The sequence below is a fragment of the Xiphophorus hellerii genome, chromosome 2 (genome assembly GCF_003331165.1).
Source record: "Xiphophorus hellerii strain 12219 chromosome 2, Xiphophorus_hellerii-4.1, whole genome shotgun sequence".
In the NCBI taxonomy this organism is placed as follows: Eukaryota; Metazoa; Chordata; class Actinopteri; order Cyprinodontiformes; family Poeciliidae; genus Xiphophorus; species Xiphophorus hellerii.
In genome coordinates this window covers 24,406,753-24,433,478 of record NC_045673.1, presented here as the reverse complement: position 1 = coordinate 24,433,478, position 26,726 = coordinate 24,406,753, and the positions used below count along the sequence as shown (strand labels likewise).

The following is a 26,726-nucleotide window of genomic DNA, read 5'->3' as shown; positions in this document are numbered from 1 at the left end:
TTATATGGTAAAAATGTAGAATGGTTTAAACAATGTGAAATAGGGCCTAACCCATTTGGCCTAAGTTAGTCTGCAGAGATTTATTCTACATAATTGTGCGTTGTGACTGTTTTGCTGCTATTCTCTGACTTTAATCAAGTTTCTTTTTTGTTTTTGTTTTCACTGCGGGTTGCACATTCAAAGTCTTTCCAATTTTACACGGATCAGAATTAATTCACTTACAGATTTTATTTGTACTTTTAATGGAATCTACTATAAGTTTGGTTTAGTTTGTGAACTTCTGTCTGCTCTGCGCTCACGCTGCAAGTCGAGTGTTATTCAGAAGGATTATGTAAGTATTTCCTGTCATCAGAGCACATATTTGTGAGATTAGTGTTGAGCAGTCATGGGGCGTGTGTCTGACCAATGAATCGGGGAAGGGAAGTTACTGTAAATTGAGGTACGATTCGGTAGGAAGTATCGCTGTCTGCTGTGGTGCCTTTTGGGGTTGTTGGACGTGCTGGTGTATCGGGGGGATAGGTAACTCCACAGAAATCGGACATTTACTCCATAGGGAAGGGGCGAACAAACATATAACACCTACGTGATTTGAGAGCGAATGGAGCAACATCCTACTAAATGTGTTGTAGAAATCCACGTCTCTAGTGTTGTGGGAGAACTAAAGGCTTAATGTCGGAGCTTTATTAAGGGAGCCTGAAGGCATCTTGAGCTCGCGACGCGGCTGGTCAGTTTCTCCGCTGTGTGAAGTGGAGACGGAGCTGCTAGCGAGTCCGTGACTCAGGCTACAACTCTGACAGACTCTTAAACGCTATGGTAAGTCCGGAAGTGTCCGTTTCCTAAACTTTAGAAAACTGCTGGGTTTCAAGTTTTGACGTCAGCGTCGGCTTTTTGGACTCTTGGAAACACGGTTTCTCTCCTGCCCCTCACAGGAAGAGTTTTACCTGAAGACAGACGGAGAGCGAGGAACCTGTTGAGGCTGGCTGCTGGGTCTCCTGTCACGCTTTCTGGATGTAAGTTTTGGGTCAATTTGTGTTTTCTCTGTTAGTAAACGTTTTTCTTAGTGTATCACTATCTAAAGTTGTCTTTATTTTGTGTTTTCCCTACCAGCTGTCAAGTAAAATTCACTGTTTTGTGTTATCCCAGCTCGGACAGAAAGGTGAGTCAAAAGTCTTGCTCAACAGTCATTTAAATCCCTCGCATGAACTTCGTCGTTGATTATTTACGGACTAAAGAAATACTAAATCCATATAATTTGTAATTATATTGTGAGAAATTTATTTAGAGCTGTACAGAAGTTATAAAAGGAAACTAATTAGGCGAAGTTTATTTATATGTAGCTGAAGTTGTAATACTGTGCCAGTGGTTCCCAAAATAAGGGTCGGGACTCCTCTGGGAGTCACCAGTCATTTCTCTTTATAAATTAAATATAACCCCCCCCCAGAAATTATAATAGTAAATCATATTTATGCTATAAATATTAGGAGATATATTAAAAATAATAGTAATGCTTTAAAAGGTAGACTCAATGTATAGACTGGGTTCGATTTGGAGGCAGTTTGTGCTATCACTACATTCCTGTTTAATACACTTTGTATATAAAACATATGTAATAGTCTGGGTATGAGTTTCTTGCATGGCGTTTTATTTTATTTGGAAGGATTTATTATTTGGACATTCAGACGTTCAGTTAAGATACTGGAAAGTATAGAACAGTGCTTAAAAATTTTATTATAAGTATGGAGAAACGTAAATTAGTGTAAAACCTTTGTTTTTGAACAGTTTCTCCAATCTTGTTTTAAAGATTCATAAGTGTTTAATAAAACAAATAACCTTTTTGAAGTCCTTATATATACACACTGGTATCTAAATAGTATCATGTTTTTGTGATGTAAAGAAATGAGACCAAAATAAATCATTTCACCACACTTTTCAGCTGAAAATAGGCCTATTTATTCCAATGCAACATCTTAAAAAAAACAAAAAACAAATGAATTAAAAAATATATAATTGTTAAAGTACACTTTCATTCAAATTTAGCATTAAGCTTTCTTTGGTAAAGGTCTGTCAGCATCCCAGGCTTTTCCAAATCTTTGAGTTCTCTCTGGTGAAGCCATTCTTTTCTTTATTTTTGACTTTATACATCAGCTCACAGTAGTAATTTAAAAAAAAAATGAACTCATTCATCTTCAAATCTCTAGAAGACTTCTGAAAATTTAAGGCCAAAACTGCCTGGAAATTAATTAGAGGTTTTTCATAAGTCCTAATTAATCATTATGCTGCCACCACCAGGTGGTTTTAGTCACGTCTGGATGTTTTCTTGTGAAGAAAAAGCTTTTGTCTTGCAGAACACAGAATGTCGCTGCAACCTGTAGAACCCAGTCGGTATCAATCAGAAATTCCTGAAAGTCTTTCAGTGTTGCTGTTCGCCTCTTGACCGGCTCCCTGACCGGCTTCATTTAGTTATTTTTAAAAAAAATATGTTGTACAGTTTGTACATTTTGTTGTGGAATTGTGAGATGTGTAACATATTTGAATATATTACAATAAAAGTCTTGTTTGTTTATTTTTTACATCTCATAATTTTTACCAGGGGTGTGCAGACTTTTTTTTTAATCACTACAAAATGGAATCCAGTCGTTTCGCTCAAAGGCAGCGCTTTGTGTCAATGAGAAATGTCATTGTTACAGCCCTGTATGGAGTAGGATAAGTATAAAACAGATGCTTTTAAATAGTTGGTTGTTTACCATTATAGTCTATAAAGTTTGTGAACACTATTTTCCACAGATTAGCTAATGTTACTCTTTCTAAAAACATAATTTTTATTGTTAAACCAAAAAATATATCAGCATTTCTCAAAAACTGATTTGCTTGTTTCCTCCGAAGCACCGTTCCCTTGTGTTTGTAATTTTCAGACAATAAAATAACACATGTTATTGATACTTTTTCTATCTTTATATATAGAAAATGTTTTGAACACAGGAAATTGACATAAAAAGTGTCCAAAAAACAAACTCAACATTTGTGCTTGAAGCCTAAAATTTTGTCAAAAGCCTTTTAAGTGTTTTAAAGGAAAGAGTTGAGGAAAGAAACAAAAATCTTTGAATTTTTCTTTATACTTCTGACATAGATATGTATAAATGGCCTTCTAGAAATATGCTAACTTGCTCTTGTAATACCATCCCTATTCTTTGAGAGTAATTAGAGTCTCCAGTGTATTTTATTACTATTTTATGTGACGTACCGACTCAAAACAGGGTTAATAGTGAGGTGGAAGGAAAAGAAAATAAGTTTTCAAAATTTTTCACAGATCAGAATTTTTTTTTTATTTTCATTTTTTTACCCCTCCAGGGGGTCTTTTTGTGGGCTCTAGTGTCCCTTATATGACAGTGGGCTGACAGGAAACGGGGAAGGAGAGGGGGGAAGACATGCGGCAAATGTCGTCGGGTCCGGGAGCCGAACCCGCGACGGCCGCGTCGAGGACTCAAGGCCTCCAAATACAGGTCGCGCTAACCACTACGCCACCACGGCACGCCCACAGATCAGAATCTTGTACTGAACTCCGTTTTAGTAAGTGGAATGTAATCTTTGCATAAATGTGGGTTTTCTGTGAAGGTCTCAGGTGCAAGAAATAAGTAAACTTTACATCTGGTTGGTCTATTGCGATAAAATACGTCAAAGTTCAAGAAATCTACATACTTCTGCGTGTTTTTTTATTTTTGTTTTACGCTCATAACCTGCAGGTCTACAATTCTCACAATGATGATGCTGGAGGACAGCGACATGCAGACCTTTGGCTCTGAGCTGCCGGCCATGTTTGACGGCATGAAGCTGGCCGCGGTGGCCGCCGTCCTCTACGTCGTCGTGCGCTGTCTCAACCTGACGAGCCCAACCGCGGCCCCGCAGGTCATCAGCCAGGACACGCTGCTCTGCCGCTACCTGCTCAAGTCCTGCCCGATGCTGTCCAAACAGTGAGCTTTAGAGAGATTTTTCAGATTAATTCGCTAAAACTCCTGAACCCGGATGATTTTTATAATATAGAGCTTGTGACTCCCTTCAGATACATTCCTCCTTTGCTTTGGGGAAAGAGCGGTCACCTCCAGACGGCTCTGTATGGCAAGATGGGGCGCGTCAACACTCCAACACCCTGCGGGCTTCGCAAATTCCTCCCAATGCAGGATGGAGCCACAGCCACCTTTGACCTCTTTGAAGCTCTAGGAAAGCACAGCACAGGAGGTCGGTAGAAAAATGACTTCAGTGATTAGCGAGTCTGCAGACAAAGTAGCCGTTTCTAAAGGAGGATGTTTCTCACTGGACACACCTCATTAGACAAACAGAAAAAACTGGGCGATTCCCAGAAAACACTGGGTGATTGTCCAATCTGCCGCGCCTGATTGGACAAACAAAATCAAGCTTACCACGAACATGGCATGTTAGACATTTCTGAACTACTACGAAATTAACGTTTGTCGTTTAACTTTTTTCACCCCAAATATCGCTAGCTTACTTCTCTATGATGGCGTATTAGGGCTATAGAAAAAAAAAGAAGTGGTAAATCTGGTCAAAAAACTCAGAAATTTAGAGACTGATCTCAGAAACCTTCTAGAAAAATATTGGAAACAAAAATAATATTGGAATTTCAAAAGGGAAAAATTTTAACTTTTCAAACTCAGAAATTTTCCAAAAGTCGAACATTTTTGACTTTGGAAACAGAGAACTTTCCATGTTTTTTCTAGAAAATCTCTGAGATCTCAGAGTTAAACTTTTTAAGGTCAGATATTTCTAAGTTTGTTTCTAGAACATTTCTTAGATTAATCTCAAAATTTCTGAGATTTTTCTAGAACATTTGAAACTTTTCAAAGTCAGAAATTTTCAAGTTTTTTCTTGAAAATGTCTAAGATATATTTTGTTTTCTAATTTTTGAGTGCCCCTCGCCTGTCTGATGCCCCCCTGGGCAACTGCCCATACAGCACATATCAAAAATCCCTCACTGACTGTCGGAAGTGTTTTTTTCAGAGATGTTTATAAGTATGGAGGGCTAAATGTTGACACCTTGCCATTGCAAACAAATCCATTTTGGTTGCTGAAGGAATGAGAAACTGACATAAGTAGTTAAAAACCAATAATAAAGATATTTTAAAAAGTCATTCAAAACATTATGTTACTTAAACCGCCTTTGAGGGAGAAATTGGACCGTTAACTTCTTGTTTTCTTGTCCAACTTTTTAAAGAAGACAAGTCATTTCTGTAAGTTTCTGAAAAACTTTTGCATCAGTCAGTATTTTCTCTTTTGAGTCCCGACTTTTGCCTGCTGGGTTTGTACGTCTGGCTGAAAGAGCGCACGAGTTCTTCATCAACTCTGCTGAACTCCCATGAGGGGAGGATTCATCAACTCACACGCACGCTGTTCACTTTGACACTCATGACTCCAGTTAGATGTTTTCACTTGCTTTCTTTGTTTGCATGTCAGACGATGTTACCATGGTAATCTGCCCTGGGATTGGTAACCATAGCGAGAAGAACTACATTCGAACCTTTGTGGATTACTCCCAGCGGCAGGGTTACCGCTGCGCCGTCCTCAACCATCTGGGAGCTCTTCCCGACATGGAGCTCACCTCGCCGCGCATGTTTACCTACGGTAAGTAGGGCTAACAACATGCTGCACTGTGAGGCGATTGCACTAGAGAAACAGATTCATTCCCAATGGGTTTATACGTTCTAATGTAAAACCTCATTTCTGAACGTGCCATATATTCAGAAAAGCATGTTTTGTTTTGTTTGTTTTTGTAATATATATATTTAGGGTGCACTTGGGAGTTTGGGGCCATGGTGGCCTACATCAAGCGCGCTTTCCCCCAAACGCAGCTGGTGGTGGTGGGCTTCAGTCTGGGTGGGAACATAGCGTGTAAGTTCCTGGGAGAAAATCGATCCAACCAGGAGCAGGTGCTGTGCTGCGTCAGCGTCTGCCAGGGATACAGCGCCCTCAGGTCGGTCAATGGGACTCGCATCACACTACATCCCAATAATATGTTCGCCGGTTTATTATAGTTTTGGGCTTTATGTTAAAAAGCCCAAAATATACTATATCGAGTTCCACTTTTTTTTTAAAATTATTATTCTGGTTGCTCTTTTTTCGCCGTGCTTCTTCTCCTGCATGCTTTGTGCTATTCTAACCATTCAACTTTTATACTATTCAGCTCTCCCAATGCCGGCTATATCTCCTGGTATTCATAACCTTCATACTTTATATAATATTCAGCTTTTTATGAATTTTTCACCCCATAGAAACGGGGGAAACAGCTACATCCTGTAGCAGAATTGAGGATTGCAATATAAAATGTCGCGTTTCAGTTTATGCTTCAGGTCGGCTTCTAACGCTTTTGCCATTTTTACCAAAAGCGTTCAGCATTGAGCATTCACACTTGCATTTTCATAGGAAGTGCACACTTTCTAGTTTATTTTCGTCCTGACTTTTTACCTTATTCAGTTAGTTTTACTTAGATTTTTTTTTTTTATTATTTGTTTTTTATCGCCCCGCAAGGGGTCTTTTTGTGGGCTCTAGTGTCCCTTTTTCAAAGTAGGCTGACAGGAAAGGGGGGAAGACATGCGGTAAACGTCGTCGGGTCCGGGAGTTGAACCCGCGACAGGCGCGTCGAGGCCACGTTGCCTCTGAATGTGGGTCGCGCTAACCACTCCGCCACCACGGCACGCCCCCTTTACTTAGTTTTTAGGGTAATGAATACTCAACTGAAGATGCCATTTTCAAAAAATGTTTTCAATTATTGTTGAACAACCAAGTGCCTCTTTTACCTCAAATTTTGCGGTCACCATTTTACGGACTAGCGCAAGTGCCACCAAGAGGAGTATGGAGTGGCATAATTTACCGACAGCTGACGTAAACTGCTTGTTTGAGGTGGGGGACAAAAAAAATTTATTTCACATCAGGTCAAAAGGCTAATAGATAGATTCCTAAAGACAAAAACAAAGGAAGTTATATCTACAATTTCAGTATGTTTTAGTTAGTTTTGTAAACGTACAATATAGTTCCAGTTTACATTTGTATTACTTCAGTTTAAATGTTTTCTCAATTTCAGTTTTCGTTATTTCATTAGTTTTAGTTAATTGTAATGAACTCGGTAGTCTGTGGTTGTAACGTGACAAAACGTGAGAAAGTTTAAGGGTAATACACTGTAAGAAGGAATTTTCCTCATGCGGTGTAGTATTGTGTGTCTTCTGTGTCTTTAGGGCACAGGAAACATTCCTTCAGTGGGACCAGTGTCGGAGACTTTACAACTTTGTGCTGGCGGGCAACATGAAGAAGCTCATCCTGTCACACAGGTTAGACACTTTTTCATGGACAAATTACTAGTTTCAGATGCGTACCTAATCGGCTAATACGCCTTACAGCTAGAGGTGAGAAGATCGAGGCGTGTTAATGTGGTCGCTGATGTCATTTAGTCGGCTTAATGCTCTAAGTTATCTCCACGCTGATCTCGGTTCCCAGGGGGAGCTTGTTGAACATGACCTCCAGCAACATTGAAGATGCAGACCTCAACAAACTGTGCGCAGCCACGTCTCTGATGCAGATAGATGACAACATCATGAGGTGAAATGTTGTTGGGGTTAAAAAGTCGACATGGATGCAAATGTGTTCCAAACGCTTTGTCTCTGATGTTATCACACTACAGAAAATTCCACGGCTACAACTCCTTAAGGGAGTACTACGAGAAGGAGAGCTGTGTGCACTACATCCACAACGTGAGTCTGAAATATCTGTAGTAAAATCTCTACTATGTGTCATCAGTGCTTTTATTGAACGTTGTTCCTGTTGATTAACTATTGTAGAGTTGTTAGAGACACATGTCTGATTTGGTTTCTGCAGGATAAATGTTTGAATGAATGCTACTGAAACTAAGCTAGCAGGAGTAAACTGAATATGAAACTTGCTTCCAGGTATCTGTACCACTCCTTCTGGTCAACTCCTCTGACGATCCACTAGTTCATCGGTCACTTCTGGCTATACCATACAGGCTTGCAGGTTAGTGGTCAGTTCAGAACAAACCCTCATGTGGCTCCTATGCACATGAGGTTGCATAGGACAAAAAAAACATAGACTTTGATCTTCCTCTTATTTGGTATTCCACACTCTAGGGCCGGACAATAAATGAATAACAATGTATCACTATAGAAACGTCATCAATACCAATAGAAAATTTGTCCAATAGAAAGTTCAGTAATTTCACTGAACTCCGATCCGGAACCGCATGGCATTCTGGGGCGTGTAGGCAGAGGAAAAGCTTTAGCCACTCAGCCTCTCACGATGAGCTATCAAAAGTTGGTGGCATCAACTCACTCACTCAGTCTTGGTTTTGGTTACCTAGCAACAAGCCGTTGAGTAACTTGTGTGGCAGCAGCTTCAGGTTTCGCCACTGTGCCTCATAACTGCTTTAAAAAAAAAACAACAAACAAACAAATACTGGCTTGGAATGAAGACTATGGATAAAACAGGAAAGGTCATGCCGGCGGTTACTTAGCATTTAATGTTTTTTAACTGCCAAGTAAAAGATACAGACTGAATTTCCTCCAATTGATAAAATGTCAGATTTTTTGCCATGACTTGGTCTTTTTTCGCTCAACTCTCCATCCGCTTACAAAAGACAATAACTTGTCCAGCATAGAGTGAACAAGCGTCCTTGCTTTGCCGTTGGACACACATCATATTGTCTTAAGTGTTGATAAAGTTTTGCCGCATCGTTCTCCTTAACGCCGCTCTGCCGAGGGAGTCTTGTTGAATTTTTCAGAGACATGTGATCCACCTTGGCTGCTGGATTATATATAGAGCACTGTGTGGGTCTGTGCGCGTCTCCCTGGCCGGCACGTACTGCCTTGTCTTGTATCGGGGATTGACATGCAGTGGATGCCGCGTGCGGCTAAATCATAAGCGTGTCATAAGTTTGACAGCGAGGAGTGAAATTCTAAACTTCATCTGTTTTACACGGAGACGTGAGCTCTTCAGTATAGGTCCTTTTCTATCTGGAGTTTTCTTCGAGTTCTGGATCTACGATGCTCCACCATCATGAATGAGTCACATTTTTCATGAAACAATGACTTCACTGCAGATTTCTGGACAAAACTGCAGCATTAAGCAGTGTGACCCAAAGTACCCTGAGTCAATAATGTCTTACACCCAAAGTCTTTTGTGTACCAGTTTTGAACGTCTAATTCAATTCAATTCAAATTAAAAATATCTTATTAATCCCAAAGGGAATTGAAATGTTGCTGTAACTCATTAATTTAGATTCTTCAAAGAGGTATTGAAGATCCTGAACTTGTTGCCACTTTTCTTTGCAAAATAACTCAAGATCCATGAAAAATTGGATGGCAAAATGTGGAAGTGATGCAAATAATTTGGCAAGGCATTATGTATTCGTAACTCGTTTGGTTTTTGCAGAACGTTCTGCAGAAAATTGGTTATCAAATGTGAAGGTAAACTGTGTCGGGCAGGAAATCAACCCGAGGTGTTTAGAGTAACAGAAGGGCAAAGAGCCCGTGGTTTACTTCTCTACGGAAACTGGATTCAGTCGCTGCTTACTTCACTGAGCACTTTTAACCATACCCTCCACTCTGAAAGGTTGGGAACCTTAATTATTTATTGTTGGGCAGACAAGACGGAGGCAGCTTTAATGACATGCTTGGAAATGCTTATCCAGAAAACCAAAGTGAGACAACGAAGGTCAGAAAGAGCATTTACTGATTACTGTAAGCATGGCAGTCATGAAAAATACAGTGCACTGTCATTCAGTAAGTCATATTTATGTAATCACTCATCCCGTTTGTGCAGTTTTGAACTGTACTGGTAGTTATTTACTTGAGTGACATTTTCAATGGCAGTGTTTGCCAACCCTGTTCCTCAAGGCACATTGCATGTTTTAGATGTTTCCCTGCTTTAAAGCACCTAATTGCACAGCTTCAGTTATTACAACTGAAAACCAGCGATCAGGACCCGAAACGTGGGAGTAGTGATGGACTCTGACCTGAACCTCCAGAGCCACATAAAGACAGTTACAAAGTCGGCCTTCTATCACCTGAAGAACATTTCCAGGATTAAAGGACTAATGTCTCAGCCAGATCTAGAGAAACTCATCCATGCGTTCATCTTCAGTCGTATTGATTATTGCAACAGCGTCTTCACAGGTCTGTCCAACAAATCAATCAAACAGCTGCAGCTGATCCAGAACGCTGCTGCTCGCGTTCTCACTAAAACCAGGAAGATAGAGCACATAACACCAGTTTTAAAGACCCTACACTGGCTCCCTGTAGCTCAAAGAACAGACTTTAAAATACTGTTGTTAGTTTATAAATCACTGAACGGCTTAGCACCACAATACATTAAAGATCTGCTGTTGTTGTATCAACCTTCCAGACCTCTCAGGTCTTCTGGTTCTGGTTCTGCACTGCATCCCCAGAACCAGAACCAAACGAGGAGAAGCAGCTTTCAGCATCTATGCACCACAAATCTGGAACAAACGTCCAGAAAACTGTAAAACAGCTGAAACACTGACTTCCTTTAAATGTCAACTGAAAACCCACCTGTTTAGGATTCTATTTGAAACGTAATCAATTACAAATTTAACAATGGAACTTGACTTAATGCTGTGTTTTGATGGTTGATTCTATGTTGCAATTGCACAAAAATCCGAGAGGGACGACGGAGTCCCAGAGCGAAATCCCGTGAAAGAGGTGTACGGAGCCTCGTGCCAGAAGCCCATTAAAATGCTGTCTACATCGTTTTAAACTGTGTGATTGTGAGCGTGAGTGGGAATAAAAATAGCAACAGGTATTTTGTTCCATATAACACAGTAGGAGTGTAACAGGTAAACCTTCTATGGATGCAAACTCGACTAAAAACCCACCTGTTTAGGATTGTATTTGAAACGTAATCAATTACAAATTTATTAATGGAACCTGACTTAATGCTGTGTTTTCATTGTTGATTCTATGTTGCTTTGTGTTTCTGTGTTTGATATGATGTAAAGCACTTTCAAATGCCTTGCTGCTGAAATGTGCTATACAAATAAAATTTGATTTGATTTGATTTTGATTTAATTCAGAGGAATGCACTTCAGCAAAAAACTTGTTAATCGCCCAACAATTGGAATCAGTTGTGCAGAAGCAGGAAAACACTTGCAGGGCAGTGCCTTGAGGGACCAGGGCTGGGAAACACTTCTCTATGGTGCTATGAAGTCAAATTGTCTTTGTCAAAGGCTTTCATTGTCACAGAAAATATAGAGTACAGGCCAAAAGTTTGGAAGAAAGACCAGATTTGTTCATAAAAGGACTACAGTACTATAGCATGCGGTACCAGACCCTTGATGCGGGCCGTTAGGTTCCTGTAAAACCCGTCAGAACTTGGTCTGTATTGCCTGTAGTGAGAGTTGGACTCTTTGCCCTTTGTGATCAATTTTATGTTCTTGGACAGAGTTTTTAGGTGTTGAGAGAATCCGTTTTGATGGCCTCAGATTGTCACCTTTTGCAGATGATGTGATTCTTTTTCTCAACTTCATTAGATCGTTATCTCTAGCTCTTCACTAGAACAGTTGGTACCTTCAAGTCCGAGACCATGGTCTTCAGAAGAGGGCAGAGTGCTTTTTCTGGGTCGGGGATGAGGTCCTGTCTGGTCGGGGTGTTCTGGGCACGTCCCACCAGGAGGAGACCCAAAGGTAGAGCCTTTTATATAAGGGACTAAGCTCAGCTGGCCTGGGATCGCCTTAAGATTACCCCGGAGGAGCTGACCCAAGTGGCTGGGGAGAGGGAAGTCTGTGCCTCCCTTCTTGGACTGCTGCCTCTGCAACCCGATCCCTGATAAAATGAAAGAAAGATGAATTGAAGACAGTTTCACTGGCATACCTTGCAACAAACCAAACATTTTTTATATACTCTCTTATCAGAATTGCTATATTTGTCAAGTATTTGGGTTCTTCTTACTTAAACTTTGCTTTCTTCAGAATTACTTCCACTTGCTTTAGCAATAACCTGGCATATACAGTTTAGGCCACAATTAATCATACCCCGAGAGATTTAGATTTAAAGTTTGATTCATTTACCAACATGTTTGTTCTAACTGGAAGTACTCTTAACTTGTGAAACGGCCCAGCCTGACATGAATTTGTGGTTGGAGCTAATGATTAATTTGATGGCAAGGTCTTCTATCCTCAGCGACAGGGAGCTCATTAATGGTCAAAATACCAGCGGAAACATGGGGGAAAAAATTATATATTTTTCTGGCTAACAAACTTCTCCTTTTCTTCTTTTTCTTGTCTTTTGCATTTCAAGATTAATGCTCTGTTAACCTTTGTTTTATTACCTTTGAGAGGACGTCGTCACTTCCTGTTAGAAGGAAACTTTAAGGAAAATAAGTATATTGCTCTACTGTAAGCTTCAGATAACCTGATTCAAAAATAGATAGTTGTTAATTGCGCAACTTTAATAATGTTTAGACTTTTTCTTTTAGAATTAGCAGCCAGTTTGATGTAAGTTTTGTTTTCATCATGTTATGCCCTATTTATTTATCACAGAGGTTACATAAGAAGCAAAACGGGCTTGGCCAGCTGACATGAAATAAGACTCCAACAGGACACTTTGTGTTTACTAGGCGCGTCCAAAAGCCTCTTGCTAATTTAATAAGACAGTAGGACAGTTTGGCAGGGTTGGGTTACTCTAGGATTGGTTTTATGCATTTCTTAAAGTAAGACTGGAGATGCCTTAATATCTATTTTCCATTAGCAGTGGATCAAATTACTGTGTTAAACTTTTATTATTGTTTATTATGTTATGCTAGACCTTAATTGAACTGTGAACAGCAGATGGAAGTGGAAGGTAGCTGATAACAGTGGTCCAAAATGAGCCTGGGGCGTTCAAAGTTTTCTAACAATTTGAACATTTATTTTCTAAAAAAGAAATTACTAATGACAGAAAATATCTGTTACTATTTCAATCAACCCTTCTGTGAGTTGTAAAATTCGGTATTAAATTTGTTTAATTACAAGAATATAATCAGAATATTAGCAGAATACGACTTTGTTCTGGTAATTTTATGACTGTATTCTTTTAATATTATAACTTTATGCTCATAATTAAAAATAAATCAGTCGAAGGAGTAATATTCTGTTTTTAGATGTTGGAAACATGAATTTGTCAAAATTCGGCTACGAGTTTGGTACAAGTTCATCTTTCACAAGAGACAACATGTCCATAAAGGGTTAATAGACGAGCCATGTTGTCATGACTTCCTGAAGGCGGAGCTTCACAAAGAGCAGGAGTTTTTTATTTAAAGAGACAGAGGCCCAATTTCAAGGCGTTAAACTATGAAGTCAATTTTCTTTAAGTAATGTTTGATATACATATATGCATACATAATATTTTTAAACAACTGAAGTTAGCATAGTTACTCGATTATGCTATGACACCTTGTGCCTGGAAAATACATAACTTTAAAAAAAAAAATCAAAAATTCCAAGTTCTATAATTATTTGTAAAACACAAAATGAATCAGACATTCATGACCATGATAAGTGGAAGTAAGCATCTTACCAGAACTGTATGTGGTTTGACCTTCCTCGCTCTCTTTCTGTGTTTTGTACATTAGAGAAAATGCCCAACGTGATGTTCACCCTGACTGAGCACGGGGGCCACATGGGCTTCTTCGAGGGGGCCGTTCTTTTCCCACAGCCCCTCACCTGGATGGACAAGGTCATAGTGGAGTACACCGACGCCATTTGCCACTGGGAGAAGAAGCAGCAGGCCTGCCAGGGGAGCGGAAACTCGAACTTAACCTCCCATCAGCACTAAAACTGAACCTCAGCAGGTGACGCCGACACGCAAAGACTTGACCAGCAGCACGGTCGTCCCGAGGCCTTCGGATCTGCTGGGTCAGTTTATCGTACTCTGCAGAGCATCAGCTAATTATTCGTTACTAACGGCGATGAAAACACTTGATCAGACCGACTAACGAATGCTAATATATTTGCATTCGTTGAAATTCAGTGAAGTTTTACGTAGAAAAATCCTTTCAGAGATCGAGACCAACGTTTGTTCCTGTTGGATAATTTGTGGGTTTCCGATCAGAACCACCAGGACTGGTTTTATTGTTTACACTGTTTTCAGATGTCCTAATTTCCCTAACATGACTAAACTACTCAGAACACTTTTTTCTTTTTTTACTTTTAAACCTAAATTGTTGTGTACAATCATTAGGACATCCTGACTGTACTGTACTATACGAGCACTTTAACCCAACATGTTTTTTGCAACACAGACATTTCACAACTTTCACCATTCCAAGAACACCTTAATTTATTTAACTGTAGTTTTCACTTTAATCCTACAAAACAATGCAATCGACCCACTGCTTTGTTTTTGTTTTCTGGTCTCTTACAGATCCGTTAAAAGCTACAAGTACAAGCGTTGTGGCTTAGGGAGCGCTTCGGATTAGAGATAAATGCAAGATTGAAATAGTTTGGGAGGTTTATTTTTAATCTGGTTAGCTTAGCGTTCCCCTCATTAGCTAAAACTGCTTGAAACAAAAGCATCAAGTTGCGTAATTTCTCACAGTAACATTATTATGTCGGAAACAGAGGCAAGATTTGAATTTGGAAATAGTTTTCATGCACTTTTTTTTTTTTTTTAAATCAATTGTTCACTATGCTGTTAAATAAAAGTCCTGAATTTTTGAAGTAAACTTCTGCTGAAGAGGTACGAGTAATTAATATCTTACCTGAGGTAAATAAGTCTACTGCAACTCCGAGCGAAACATGTAGCGCTTCCAGTCGGATATAAGTCCCAACAAATAAGACGTTCTCAGTTTCTGTCTAGAAATATCTCACATGATCTGTTGAGCATATTTCACTGAGGAGGATAATCAGTGAGGCACCATCCCCTCTTTTCGTTTTTCATTTAAACAATCATTAGCTTCTGCCAAAAGCAGCTGGAGACAGACTTAAGGTTCATAAAATGCTTTTCAAAATAACCACCTTGACATTTTTGTCCGACGACGTTTTAGCCTCCAGAACCTAATCGTCTGTATTTATGCCAAAGTTTTAAACCACAGGTAAGATATTAACTGCTTATGATCTTCTCACAGAACCCCTCTTTCAAAAGAAAAATCTGTTGTTCCTATAAGAAATGTTTATTATTTTGTGCAATTGTGGATTTTATATACTGCTCAAATGAAGAGGTGGGTGTTACTGAAAGTCAGTAGATGATTCAGTTTTTTTTATGCCTCTATTGTTGATCAATAATCATTTTTGTCTCTTTTCTTTGTTAAACATGAATCTCTACGGGTAACAAAAAGGTTTAATCAACCCTCTGCTTTGTAGATCTCGTCATTCATGATTTGTTCTCAACATTTCTTAATAAAATGACCAAAAGTTATATTTATATACAGTTTATTGTACATTTATTGACATTGTTGCTGGAGTACAAGGTGGTGTGTTGGGTAAAACTTGCTTTTATTCTGAAAGTGAATCTAAAGAAAGAAATGACAGACCTGTCATACGTTGAGTCTCATCATTTGGTGTGTAAAACAACATTAAAACTCCTGAAATCTGTTTAAAATATATCCAGTTGCCACGGCGATTCAGCCATAACGATGGTGTTTGAAATATCATCCCTGATGGGACTTTCTTTTTCAGCTTCTAAGATGTTGTGTTGGTAAATCAGTGGGAAGTGGACAACATTTTCTCTTTTAATGCAGAAAGAAATATTCATTTTCCAATCAGGTTTCCGTGTGAATTTAAATTGCCATCTGTTTTGGGTAAAAGATTTGTTAAATTACAAAACCATTTGTAATTTCTGCTCAAAATTCATGAGTTAGAGGAAGCTAAGGTATCAGCTCGGTACCGCCTCCTTTTCTGTAGGACTGGGTTTTGTCAGAACATCTGGAAAACGGACTCTTCGTCAGCCTTTCACACACTCTCCTATGTTTCATTCATAACTATTCTTCCTACATCCACACAGCTGGATTATTCTGTTACATTTTTTTCTCCACTGCGTTACAGCTGTCAGACTGTTGGGCGACAGGTTTCTACGACGACTAGTCGAACAGCTTGCTCGCCGTGGCCTTGCCGTCGTACTTGGAACCTTTTCCGTCAAACTCGGACGGAAGAATTTCGGGGTCAAACTCCTTGTAGTAGTTTTCCAGCTCGTCTCCGTGAACGAACACCTACAGCAAACAGAGCGGCTGTCAGGGACGTTTGTGCAGGAAACCACTCACATGGTGAAATTAACGTCATATGGTGGACAAAAAAATGTTTGGAGGCGGCCGTTTCTAGCATTTAAGCACCTCTAGTCAATATGAAACTGTTCTTGGAGCCTCTTTGCACATAATTTAGAAGCTTATCTATACCCCCCTGAGGGCTTTTTTCTTATTAAGGTTTCATCAACAACCTTCGGTGCATTTTTTAAATTCAATTAAAAATGAGTCTGTACTTGACTCAAGACTGACTCGTGTGCTTTCTTTTTGCTTGAGCTCAGCCAGATTGGATGGAGAGGATCTGTGAAACTCACTTTCCAAAACTCACCCCCATTTTCTCAACTGTATCTACTAGGGGTGCTCCGATAAATCGGTCAGATGATAAATCGGCCTCCGATTCTTTCATTCTGGGAGATCAACCGATCAACCGATATTTACAAACTGATTTTATCTAGCTCTGCAAAGGTATGAAAATTAGATCCACCCACCAGGTGTGCGGTTAAAAATATTTACCCCAAATGTTGCCAATTTAGTGACTTTCTCAACATATTTGGCTATTATAATTTTTTCACCAGACAAAAAAATATCAATACTGGCCAAAATTGGCCAACATCGATATTGGTATTGGCCAGTATCAAACCCCTGGGAACATATGAACATCTGTCCCGAGTTAGGTTCTTGTTGGCTTTTTAAAGATCTGTTATCGTCCAGAAAACTGTAATCAATCAATACAAAAACACAAAATCTTACCTAGTATTTTTTTTTTTATCCATTTAATGGTAAATGGACAAGTAAATATTGCACACTTGATATAAGACAACACTAACTCATCAGTAACTTTTCAGCAAGACACAATAGCTAGCTTTAAGCAAATAATTTCATAATATTGATAAAGAAAAATGTACTAGTTCCACTGGAAGATTGTTTCCTTTTAACATGGGAAAAAATGTCTTGCTATGGTGTAATAATCTGCCAGTGGATTATATTTTATATTTTCCTCAATATTAAGGAATCGCTGACTTAAAACACGTTCCTACCTTGTTGAAAAGTGCCTTCTAAGCTAGTTTTGCCTTATTTCAGTCTATTAAGATATTTGCACTAGAAAATAGACCAAAACACTTAGTAAGATTTTATGTTTTTGCAGTGTTGCAGAGTAAACACTCTGAGTAAACACACTGATCTTTGTGGCTGTAATGTGAAACCATTAAAGACTGGCACAGAGAGTTTTTGGAAGGTTATGTTTGTGACTTACTCTCTCTAGCAGCTTGCTCTTCATGAGGGGCTTCACCACGTTGTAGGTGGTGGTGAAGTACCAGGGCTGGTGGATGAAGTGCACGGCCTTGAAACGGGCTGGGAAGGAGTCCTGGTGGGACGCCAAGAGCAACGCGGTTGAGGCGGACCCGATCCTTAAAGAGTTCGGCGAAAGGAAAGCTGGATTTACAACCCTACCTGCAACATGTCCACCATCTTCTTGAGCTCGGTGGGTTTGATCCCTGACGCCTGCTGCATGGTGAAGCCCTTGAAGTTTTCAATGATGCAGAAGCCGTTGATCTGAGTCTCCTCGTTCTCCAGCAGCTTCTCGAGGATCACGCAGTAGGCGCGCAGAATCTGAACGCACAAGAGGTTGCCACGAGAGCCTCATCAAATCTGCTCCCAGTCGCCATGGTATTCACGCATCCTTAAAAACTCTTAAATTAATGCATCTATAGTTAAGGCCTTATAATGTCTTGAATTCTTTCTGAAAAACATAAGTGGGCTTAAACCCATTAATCACAGGTCTTAAATTTTGTCCTGACAGGATTATTCTAATTATTTTTCTCGCTGGACTTTTCTGACTGGCAAGCGTTTGAGTAGGTTTGAAGCTACTGCTAACTAGCTAATATGCCCTTGCTAGCTAGCTAGCTTTCTTGCATCCATCAAGGGTAAGTGATAGAAGCAAACATTCGTTGTCATTCGTCTTGACACTACTATATAAAATGTGCGGTTTTACAGTGTACCTTTATGTCGTGGAACAGGTCTTAAATTTAATTCATACTGGTCTTTAAAAGCCTTAAATTTGAGCTGGTGAAACCTTCAAAATCCCTGAGTTACGCTTCTCCTGACTAGTCCTTTCAGGGTACCACCTCGTCAAAGGTGATCTCCTCGTAGTCCCAGTTCTCGATGTTGAACAGCAGAACCACGCGTCCGTATTTGTCTCTGCTGTGGAGGATGCCGGGGTAGCCGGCCTCGATGGTGCTGCGCACGGCCTCTGGGGTCAGGTTCTCAAACAGCTCGGGGTAATCCTTCCGGAAGCGGACATATCCTGAACGGAGAGCCAAAAGGAAGAGTCAGTCAGGCCCTGCTGGGTTTTGTCTTTGAAAATGAACTAGAAAGTGTCTGTCTCATTTTATGTTTGGAGTATGAAATGGATTAATTTCATGTGATTAAAAGTGCACTTATATGTAGGAGAAATTAATTAGTACAGTGCAGCAGAAAATTAGATATTTCACCAACAAGAACCTAACTGGGGACAGATGTTCAGATGTCCCCAGGGGTTTGCTTTTTTAAAAAAGCTAGCCACTAAAAAATTCAAGATGGACGTCATCTGGGAAGATGTATTTTTGAACTGAGTCTGCCAATAAAATCACAGATGAATATTTCTGGTGTCACAATTGAACCCATAGAAATCACATTTACTAATCTTTTTTGGGGGGGGATTTTTCAAAATGGCCACCACGGTTGTCGTGGAAAATTTATTTTTGCTCTAAAATTGCCAGCTATATTTATTTGTATTTGGAGTCAAATCATAGCCTATATATTTGGAACCATAAAAAATCAGATCCATTTCACTGATTCTGCGTCTCCTTTTTCTGGTGGACATTTTTCAAAATGGTTGTAACGGAGAAACTTCAGTTTTGACATGTGATTCTGCCACATATTAATTTAAAGTTGTATGAATAGGAAGACTTTAAAAGGTACAATGCGACATAAAGTTCATCCACGTCATGAAAAGGGGGAAAAATTTACAGCAATAACGGATTTAAATCGCTCAAAAATGGCGGCCAGGTTGAAAAACATCCAGCATCTCCTAATTGAAGTGGCTAACGGGTAAAAGAAAAACTCGGTTTAGAATCCGAGTTTTTAATGCATTAAATATTTTTACAGTAGTATTTTTACAGTAGCTGTAAAATCTACTACTGTAGATTGCGCTCGTGTTGGCAAATCAAATGAAGCTCCTTTCAGCTTGTTGGTTTGTCTCACCCTTCATGAGGTCAAAGGCTCTGGGCACGTCGTACTTCCTGGCGCGGATAAAGCGGACCAGCAGACTGTCTGGTTTCTCCCCAAAGGTGTCCTGCACCCCCTTGGCCAGGTCATCTCCGGCCTCCGCCTTCTCCTTAATGATACCTCGAAGCTCCTTCGCTGCCGACACGCGCTTCTCATCCGTCTCGTTCAGCTCATCTTTGGCCTGCAGGGGGAGCCAAACCTGACATTTAGCTAACAGTTCACTTAGATGAGTTTATCCAGAAGGGACTTGGTTTGTTTGCTTGTTTTTTTTTTTTTTTAATAACCAATGTTTTAAAAATTATACTGCTACTGTAATCCAGCAGACCAGAGGGCCCTGAAAAAGTCCAGAGCTGTAAAAGTTATTGGAGCACCTTGATCTGGAAGAAGTGCTATGTTGTTTTGTTGTTTGTACTTTTTAGCTATAAGATCAAATTATAATAGATGGGTTTGATTTGACTTAAGCTCCGACATATATTCTGGAAATTACACTTAACAGGGTGCCTGTGCATCATTTAAAAAAGTCTTACATTTACTTAACTAACATCAAGGCCTTAAAATGTCTTAAATTCATTGGGTTTACAATAAATTGGTCTTAAATTTTGATTTGGCAGGACTTGTATATTCTACATAGTCATCTTTTTGCAGGACTTTACTGTTACGCAAAACTTTGACATTTTTTTTTGTTCTTTGACTCAAGACGGCTGCACGTACTGGTAGCTAGATTCTAAAGCTAGCTAGTCCTTATAAGCCAATCATTGGTAAGTGCAAATTTACCATCAGCTGGCTGGACAATGTTCGTCTAAACCCCTGGCTCACTTCTGTTGCCAACCTCTGCCATATATTATTTATTTTGTTTTCTGTGGTGTTGCGGGTCTAAAATTTAATTCATAGTGGCCTTAAAAAGTCTTCAATTTGAGCTGGTGAAACCTGCCGAAACCCTGCTTAGGAACATTTTCCTTTCAGTGATTAAGTAAAAATATGGCTCAGCTATCGAGTTGAACGGGGATTGAGGCAACAGTGCAGGTCTGGATACCTTCTGCCTGGTGTGGTCTGGCAGGCTGGCGCAGGGTCCAAACACGTGGCCGTGGTCCTTGATGGTGAGATGCTCCAGCTTGGCCCTGAGCGCCTGCTCCTCCTCCGACACCATGCGGTAAGTTCCACTCTGAGAGGAAAGAAGAAGTCGCTCAGTCAGTTTGTCCCCTTTAAACAGAGCGGTTTAAATGAACAATTATTGCTGCAGAGCATCCAGTCAAATATTCATTTCTCTATTGCACAAAAGACAGACTTTTTACGGTGATAAAGTAATTGTCAGGGTAAAACTTTAGTTTTTTCTGCTTCACGTTTGATTCCTGACTCTTTCCCAGAATGCGCCTTTTTGTACTTACGGGAAAGATCTTGCTTACAATGCTGGTAAAAAGTTTGCACACACTCACCAAAATCACCACACACTCCTATTGGTGTTTGGTTTTAATCCTCTTCAGCCAGTGGCTAGCGGTTCCACCGCAGAAACGGTAGAGCTCATTTAGCAGATTCTGGTTTTCCATACGGACTCAGCCTGTAAATGTAGTCCGTGCATTTTCAACGGATTTAGGTTGGAGACCATTTTCCCTGTTGCAACACCCAACTGTGCTCATGTTTCTAAAGGTAAATGAGGTGTGGAAATGGAGGCATTTCATTCTTAAGTTGTTATTAGAGCTCTGCACACGTTGCAACCGTGTGTTGCTCGTTTTTGTTTTTTTAAATAACCAATGTTTTAAAAATTATACTTTTATAATATCATATAATTTATTTATTTTTTATTTTTGTAATGTAACCGTGCCTCGGAGAGCTTTTGCCGCGACGCCATCTTGGATATTCTCCAAGTCAAAAATACGGAGCATGTGTGACGCGCCATCACACGTCTGGACGCTTTGGAGCCGACAAGATCAGCGGCTGGGCAGGCGCCTTCACGATTCCAAGGAATTTAACTCCTAGCAACCGGTTCTCGATTGGAGGATTAGTGCCGTTGTATATAGCTAGTAAATTTCAGTCAAAAATATCAAATTTTCTAATAAAACATTGGAAACTTGTTTGACTTTTGAAGTCTGAAATTTCCATGGTTTTTCTTGAGAATTTCTGAGATTAATCTCAAAATTTTCAGTGTTTTGGTGGAAATTTACTCCTCTTTTTTTTCTATGTACAACAGCCCTAATATGCTATCTTATGGATTCCCATCCCACAGTTTTGTTGATATGTGACATACTTGAGCTTGTACGTATAATTTTGACCTGGTGTGGATTTGGTAAAAAAAAAAAAAAAAAATCCTGTATTTGAAATTCACCGAAATTCTTCTTTGTATAATGATTCACACTTGAAGACACGTCTTCAAATGCATCCTCAAAGACCTAAAATGAAACCTTTAACTCAGTGCAGAGCTCTGGATGAAGCTAAACGCTTTGCTATGTCAATATAATTCTGTCACATGTGCTGGTTATTGCTCTTTGAGCTTTAGACATCTAATCCACATGGGTAGGAAAGCCTGTTCTTCAGTGTTATTGGACCCCAATCAATAGGGCTCAGTGTGTGTGTGTGTGTGTGTGATTTTTATTAATCTTGCTCACATGAGTCCAGAAAAGCCTGTAAATACACACCGAGGACGACGTGTGAACCAGGAAACCAGTAGCTGCTGGTCGTTCAGCCACAGCTCCGTCCCTCCTTTAATTTCGATCCCAGATTTTAAAGATGACATACAGTGGTGCATTTTTCTCCCCCCCCCCCTTTTCTCTAACAAATGTGCACTCACACTAAAAACACATCTTTTTGATGAAGCGTGGATTTCCAGCTACAGGATATAATCTAAAAAATAATAATAATAACAATTATTAGAAGAAAAAAACCCCAACTGAAACTCCTGTGTTTTGGCGGAAGTGACGTCACAAAAAGCACAAGAATCGAGCCAGTCAGCTTTCATTAGTAAATAACCACGGCCGATCTCACTGTGGACGCTGAAGTTTTTGAGTTGTTTTTTTTTTGTTTTGTTTTTGACTCCAAGGCGATGAGGAACGCCGTCGCGGATGGTGAAGCCGAAGCAAATCGCGACGACGGTCGTCTTCTGACTTTAAGCTAGTAGAAGCAATTTAACGTTCCAGTTTAATATTTTCCATCTGACCAAATTCAAGGCGCTTTTTTTTTTTTTTTTTTGCCTCTTCTACAACGAATAAATGCAATCGCATTTCGGGTTTACAAGTTCCTTCCAGTGAAACCCGAAAAATGTGGGACTTTTTTTTTTGGCAAAGTACGGCTGCAATATTTGGCTCTGGCCGGCGCAGAACAAGATCCATTAAATCAAAAGGGAGAACGCTACTAAACGCCTCCAATCAGTTATCAGTTGCCTCATGTGATGTCATATCCTGTTGCCAGCTTGTTTTTGGGGAGGGTATCTTTTAAATTTAAAAATAAAAACAGAAAACTGACCCTGATGTGTTGATCGATGGGTAACAAACTCTGCCTAAAGCGAGTTAAGAGTTATTTTAGAAAAAAAAAAAAAAATGAAAAAAAGCTTTAGAAGCAGCTTTAACAGAGTAAATGTGGGAAAATACTTACGACTACAGCCATGCTTCCTGCTCTTCCGATCGGCTTTGCACGTCCTGCAGAAAACCAGGGATTTTGTGAATTCCTGTAAATGAGAGAACAATCAACACTCTGTGCTTCCGTATTAATCCCCTTTATTCCGTCCTCCCGGCTCTCAGGGTAACCTGACTGAGCTATATTTGGCGCTCGCCTATTTCTGGAGGATTTGTCAGGAGGTTTCAGGCCTTTTCAGGTTAACGCTGAACTCGGTGGACATAAATATAGTTGGGTTTTTTTTTTTTTTTTTTGGTTTGCTAACATCTCAGTACTACATTTATCGAAAGTTTTAAAAAATATTTTTTGTAAATGATTCAACGCTGAAAAGCTTGTAGGAATGACTGAAAGCTGCCGATGAAACTTTTCCAACAAAGATGAATGACGCTTTTCTCTGGAATTGAAAGATCGGAGGGAATGGGTTTGCATTTCTGCCTGACATCTACAGCAGGAGGATGAAGACGCTGAGGAGAGGAAGCTTACCTGACGCAGATGTGGAGGAGAAGGCGGAGAGCGGCGGCGGTCCGTGTGGACCAGAGGTGGAAGGGACCTGGGATTTTATGGTGCTGGGATTAGTGGCGTCACACCAGATTACGACCAGCAGATTTTCGGGGGGGGGGTTTTGCTTGTTTTTGTTTTTTTCCCTTCTCGTCTCCATTCAATCAGCGTGAAAGTGGCCGTAGGTGTGACGGAAAGCGGGCGGAGGAGCTCCTGTTGAGGAAAGGAGACCCGGCGCGCGTCTTCCGGGTGATGCGATGTTTCGAACAAAACTTCGGGATCCGATCAGAGTCCAGAAGGATTCGAGTGCGACAACGCGACGAACAAGTGGAGTCTCTGTCGACCCGCTTCACATTCATGAATACCGTTTAAGATTCTTTCAGACTTCGTGTTGCAACTTTAGACGTTTGTATTTTTGAGCGACCCGCGAGAAGCGGTGAAGTTGATCTGCGCAGCACATTTCCGCGACGTGACGCAGCGACTAATTTTTTAAACAAGCAATTTACCGACATTACATTTTGTCAAAAGCCATTATTGAGCAAATGCATTGGTCGAAGTTCCAGCTGTTACTAATCGAAGGCATCACTGAGCCGGTGTGTTTTAGCCTGTTTCGACAGTTTTGCGGGGGTTTTTTTCTGGAAGTTGGTTTCAGATTTTTGGAGCATAAAGTCCGAATGCTGCTTCTCCACGTTTGGTTCTGGTTCTGGAGGACCACGTTCCAAAAGTGTGCATTTGTATTCAGCCCCCCCCCCATCTGCTGCCATGGAAACCTCCTTATTGTCTCAAGTGTTTTTGCGGGTTTTCCTCCAGGATTTTTTTAATTTTTTTTTTTTGCATTTAACTCCATTCAGCCTCTTCGCTACTCTGACAGGTTTTCCTTGGCCCTGTTGACGCAACCCATCCCCACATTATGATGGTGCCGCCACCAGGTTTCACTCTAGTGTGTTCACAATGTTTGTTTTCTTCCACACAGTGTTGTTGATGTTATAATAATAATAAAAAAGTTACATTTTATATAAGATATTTCAATAAAAAATGTTTAAATATTGATTTCATTTTTCAAAAGAGAAAAAAAATAAATAATTTATCCCCAACCTGAAAGTCTAAAAACCGGATGTGCCGCTTACTAAAACCGGCCAGGAGTCTTTCATATCGATTAATCTGTTTTTGAACCGTTCTATTAATATTAGAAGAAAAAAAATATATATATGTAAGATGCCAGCCTTTCCCCTCCAGCCCTCCAACAAAACTGGTTACACACACACAGCGGAGTGCATTTATACGGCGGCATTTTGTTTTCTATTTCAGCTCCGACTTCCGCAAACATGGAGTCAAAACAATCCCCGAGATGACATTATAGTTCTCGTATGTACGACAGCTGTCCTATCGCGATAGTACAGGAGACAGTCACACGATAATCACCTTTTACATTTCGACTGGATCCAGTGCAAAAAGATGCAATGAATGCATTTAAAAATATGAGATTGTACTGCTTTTGGGGTGAATTTCTTACCAGTTTCCCAGTTTGTCCGTCTCACCCTCGCTGACCCCGCCGGTCCAAGCGGGCACCCGGCCAGTAATCTGCATAAAGCGGCTCCGGGGGACGAAATCAGAAGGATTTGACAAACAATGGCCTCTCCTTTCCCCCGGGTGGAGGGGGGCTCCGCTCTGAAATCTGTGTTTTGATTGTTGGAAAGTGTGTGTGCCCGTTTGAGAGAGAACAGGGTTTAAAGCTATTTATGGAGTAAGAGAGGGCCACTGCTCTCCCAACATGTTGTTGTCACAAAGCGGCTTTCTCTGCTCGCACTTGCAAAAACAATCCGTAGCGCACTAATTCACCGCGTGGGCAAAGTTGAGTGTTTATTTCAAGGTGAATCTATATTGTTTTCAGCGGATTAATACCTCTTTGTGATACTAAGTGTTTAAACAGCATTAGGGAATAATGCTGGCTCTGTCCAACCTTACCAAGGTGGATTTTGAGACCTACTTGGACATAAAATGATGTCATTTCCTGGTCCAGCTCTTCGTGAAACTCCCACCAGCTGATTTTGGACAAGGCTTCAAATATTTCCCAACAGCAGACGATGCTGAGGCGTTTTATGACGCTGAGAAAGGGAAATCTGTCAGGAGGACGGAAGGTGGAGTTTTTAACATTATGCGTTCTTAATGTGTGCACCAGTAGTTCTGGAAATGTGTTTCGTTTTACCGTCTCCCTCTGGTTAAGTGAAACGTGTTAAAGCCGATTCCTAAAGTGCAAAGATGAAACATCCAGCAGATGCTGCCTAAAGAGCCTCACCTTTGCAATGAACTGCCTGAAGTGCTGAGGTCATTTCCGTAAATAAAACATTTTTAATCCAACTTTTACCTGAGTTCTCTTGGTCAAAAATGCTTTTATTTAATCTACGGTACTCTGAATCCATCTCGTTTCTTTATTTTCTTTTCCCATTTCCTGTCTTAGATTCTGTCCTTTTTATTCCAGCCTATATTTAAGACTCAAAATGAAGAAAGATTCAATATTTCAGATATTTATAGTCATCCTGAGAAAGCTATTTAACTTTTATGTTTTTATTTTAAAAAAAAAACATATTTGTTAAAGCCGTCCATGTCAAGTCAGAAACAACCAATCAGAGCGAGGGGGAGGGTCTTAGAGCTGTCAATCGTTCCTTTGTATGTTGCTTAAGAAAACGCTGTTAATCAGACTAGTTAGCATCGGTAGCTACACTAACTAGCAAACAACTAATGCCTATTAATCTATAATTGCAGTTAAACAATTTCATTCTTATTTTTTAAATAATCCACTTTATCGTCATTTTATTCTTCAATTTTTCCTGCTTTTATTTTTTAGGGAACACAACAGGCTGTTTTCAATCAGTAAAAGCACTTTGCACTGCAGTTTACATGAAAGATGTGATATGATGCATGATGTACAGCACTACAGCAGTAGATTAGGGACATGGTAGAGAAAACAAAGCCTGCACCTTTAGCAGAAAGTTTCTGAGATTAATCTAAAAAATGTTCAGTTTTTTTTTTTATGGAAATGGACTCTTTTCCTCTTCTATCTACCAAGGCCTTAATACACTGGTGTAAATAACTGTATCTAAATATACTTTATATAA

At 39.9% G+C, this 26,726-nt stretch overlaps 2 protein-coding genes and 1 long non-coding RNA gene across 5 annotated transcripts; 2 read left to right on the top strand and 1 right to left on the bottom strand.

Moving 5' to 3' along the window:
- Positions 1-398: 398 nt before the first annotated feature.
- LOC116736812 (monoacylglycerol lipase ABHD2-like) lies at positions 399-15,431 on the top strand. The gene is made up of 12 exons (XM_032589606.1): positions 399-813; positions 930-1,010; positions 1,108-1,156; positions 3,741-3,968; positions 4,058-4,233; positions 5,467-5,634; positions 5,800-5,983; positions 7,242-7,334; positions 7,501-7,602; positions 7,685-7,754; positions 7,950-8,034; positions 13,642-15,431. The coding sequence occupies exons 4-12, from the start codon at positions 3,757-3,759 to the stop codon at positions 13,842-13,844; spliced, it is 1,293 nt and encodes a 430-aa protein (XP_032445497.1). The 5' UTR covers positions 399-813; positions 930-1,010; positions 1,108-1,156; positions 3,741-3,756; the 3' UTR covers positions 13,845-15,431.
- rlbp1b (retinaldehyde binding protein 1b) lies at positions 15,423-26,633 on the bottom strand. Of its 3 annotated transcripts, none has more exons than XM_032589624.1 (8): positions 25,124-26,633; positions 23,092-23,164; positions 20,543-20,671; positions 19,486-19,690; positions 18,369-18,547; positions 17,695-17,853; positions 17,498-17,608; positions 15,423-16,215 (listed from the first exon to the last, which is right to left on the bottom strand). In XM_032589624.1, the coding sequence occupies exons 1-8, from the start codon at positions 25,195-25,197 to the stop codon at positions 16,087-16,089; spliced, it is 1,059 nt and encodes a 352-aa protein (XP_032445515.1). In that variant the 5' UTR covers positions 25,198-26,633; the 3' UTR covers positions 15,423-16,086. The 3 variants fall into 3 exon arrangements, with proteins under 3 accessions (XP_032445515.1, XP_032445509.1, XP_032445516.1); XM_032589618.1 differs by lacking the exon at positions 25,124-26,633 and adding an exon at positions 23,596-24,627 and having other exon boundaries at positions 23,092-23,135; XM_032589625.1 differs by lacking the exon at positions 25,124-26,633 and adding an exon at positions 23,596-23,684.
- LOC116736847 (uncharacterized) lies at positions 20,684-21,810 on the top strand. Its single transcript, XR_004342685.1, has 2 exons — positions 20,684-20,849; positions 20,928-21,810. It is a non-coding gene; the product is annotated as an uncharacterized LOC116736847 (long non-coding RNA).
- Positions 26,634-26,726: the final 93 nt, after the last annotated feature.

Bases quoted from the DNA above. Each gene is read 5' to 3' on its own strand.
- rlbp1b (XM_032589618.1), bottom strand. From the start codon at position 23,770: ATGGAGACGAGAAGGGAAAAAAACAAAAACAAGCAAAACCCCCCCCCC. The intron at 19,691-20,542 runs GTATCCAGACCT...CTCCCCCTGCAG, and splicing joins CAGACCACACCAGGCAGAAG to GCCAAAGATGAGCTGAACGA. The intron at 16,216-17,497 runs GTAAGTCACAAA...TGTTTGCTGTAG, and splicing joins AGAGCAAGCTGCTAGAGAGA to GTGTTCGTTCACGGAGACGA.
- LOC116736812 (XM_032589606.1), top strand. From the start codon at position 3,757: ATGATGATGCTGGAGGACAGCGACATGCAGACCTTTGGCTCTGAGCTG. The intron at 4,234-5,466 runs GTCGGTAGAAAA...TTTGCATGTCAG, and splicing joins AGGAAAGCACAGCACAGGAG to ACGATGTTACCATGGTAATC. The intron at 7,755-7,949 runs GTGAGTCTGAAA...ACTTGCTTCCAG, and splicing joins GTGTGCACTACATCCACAAC to GTATCTGTACCACTCCTTCT.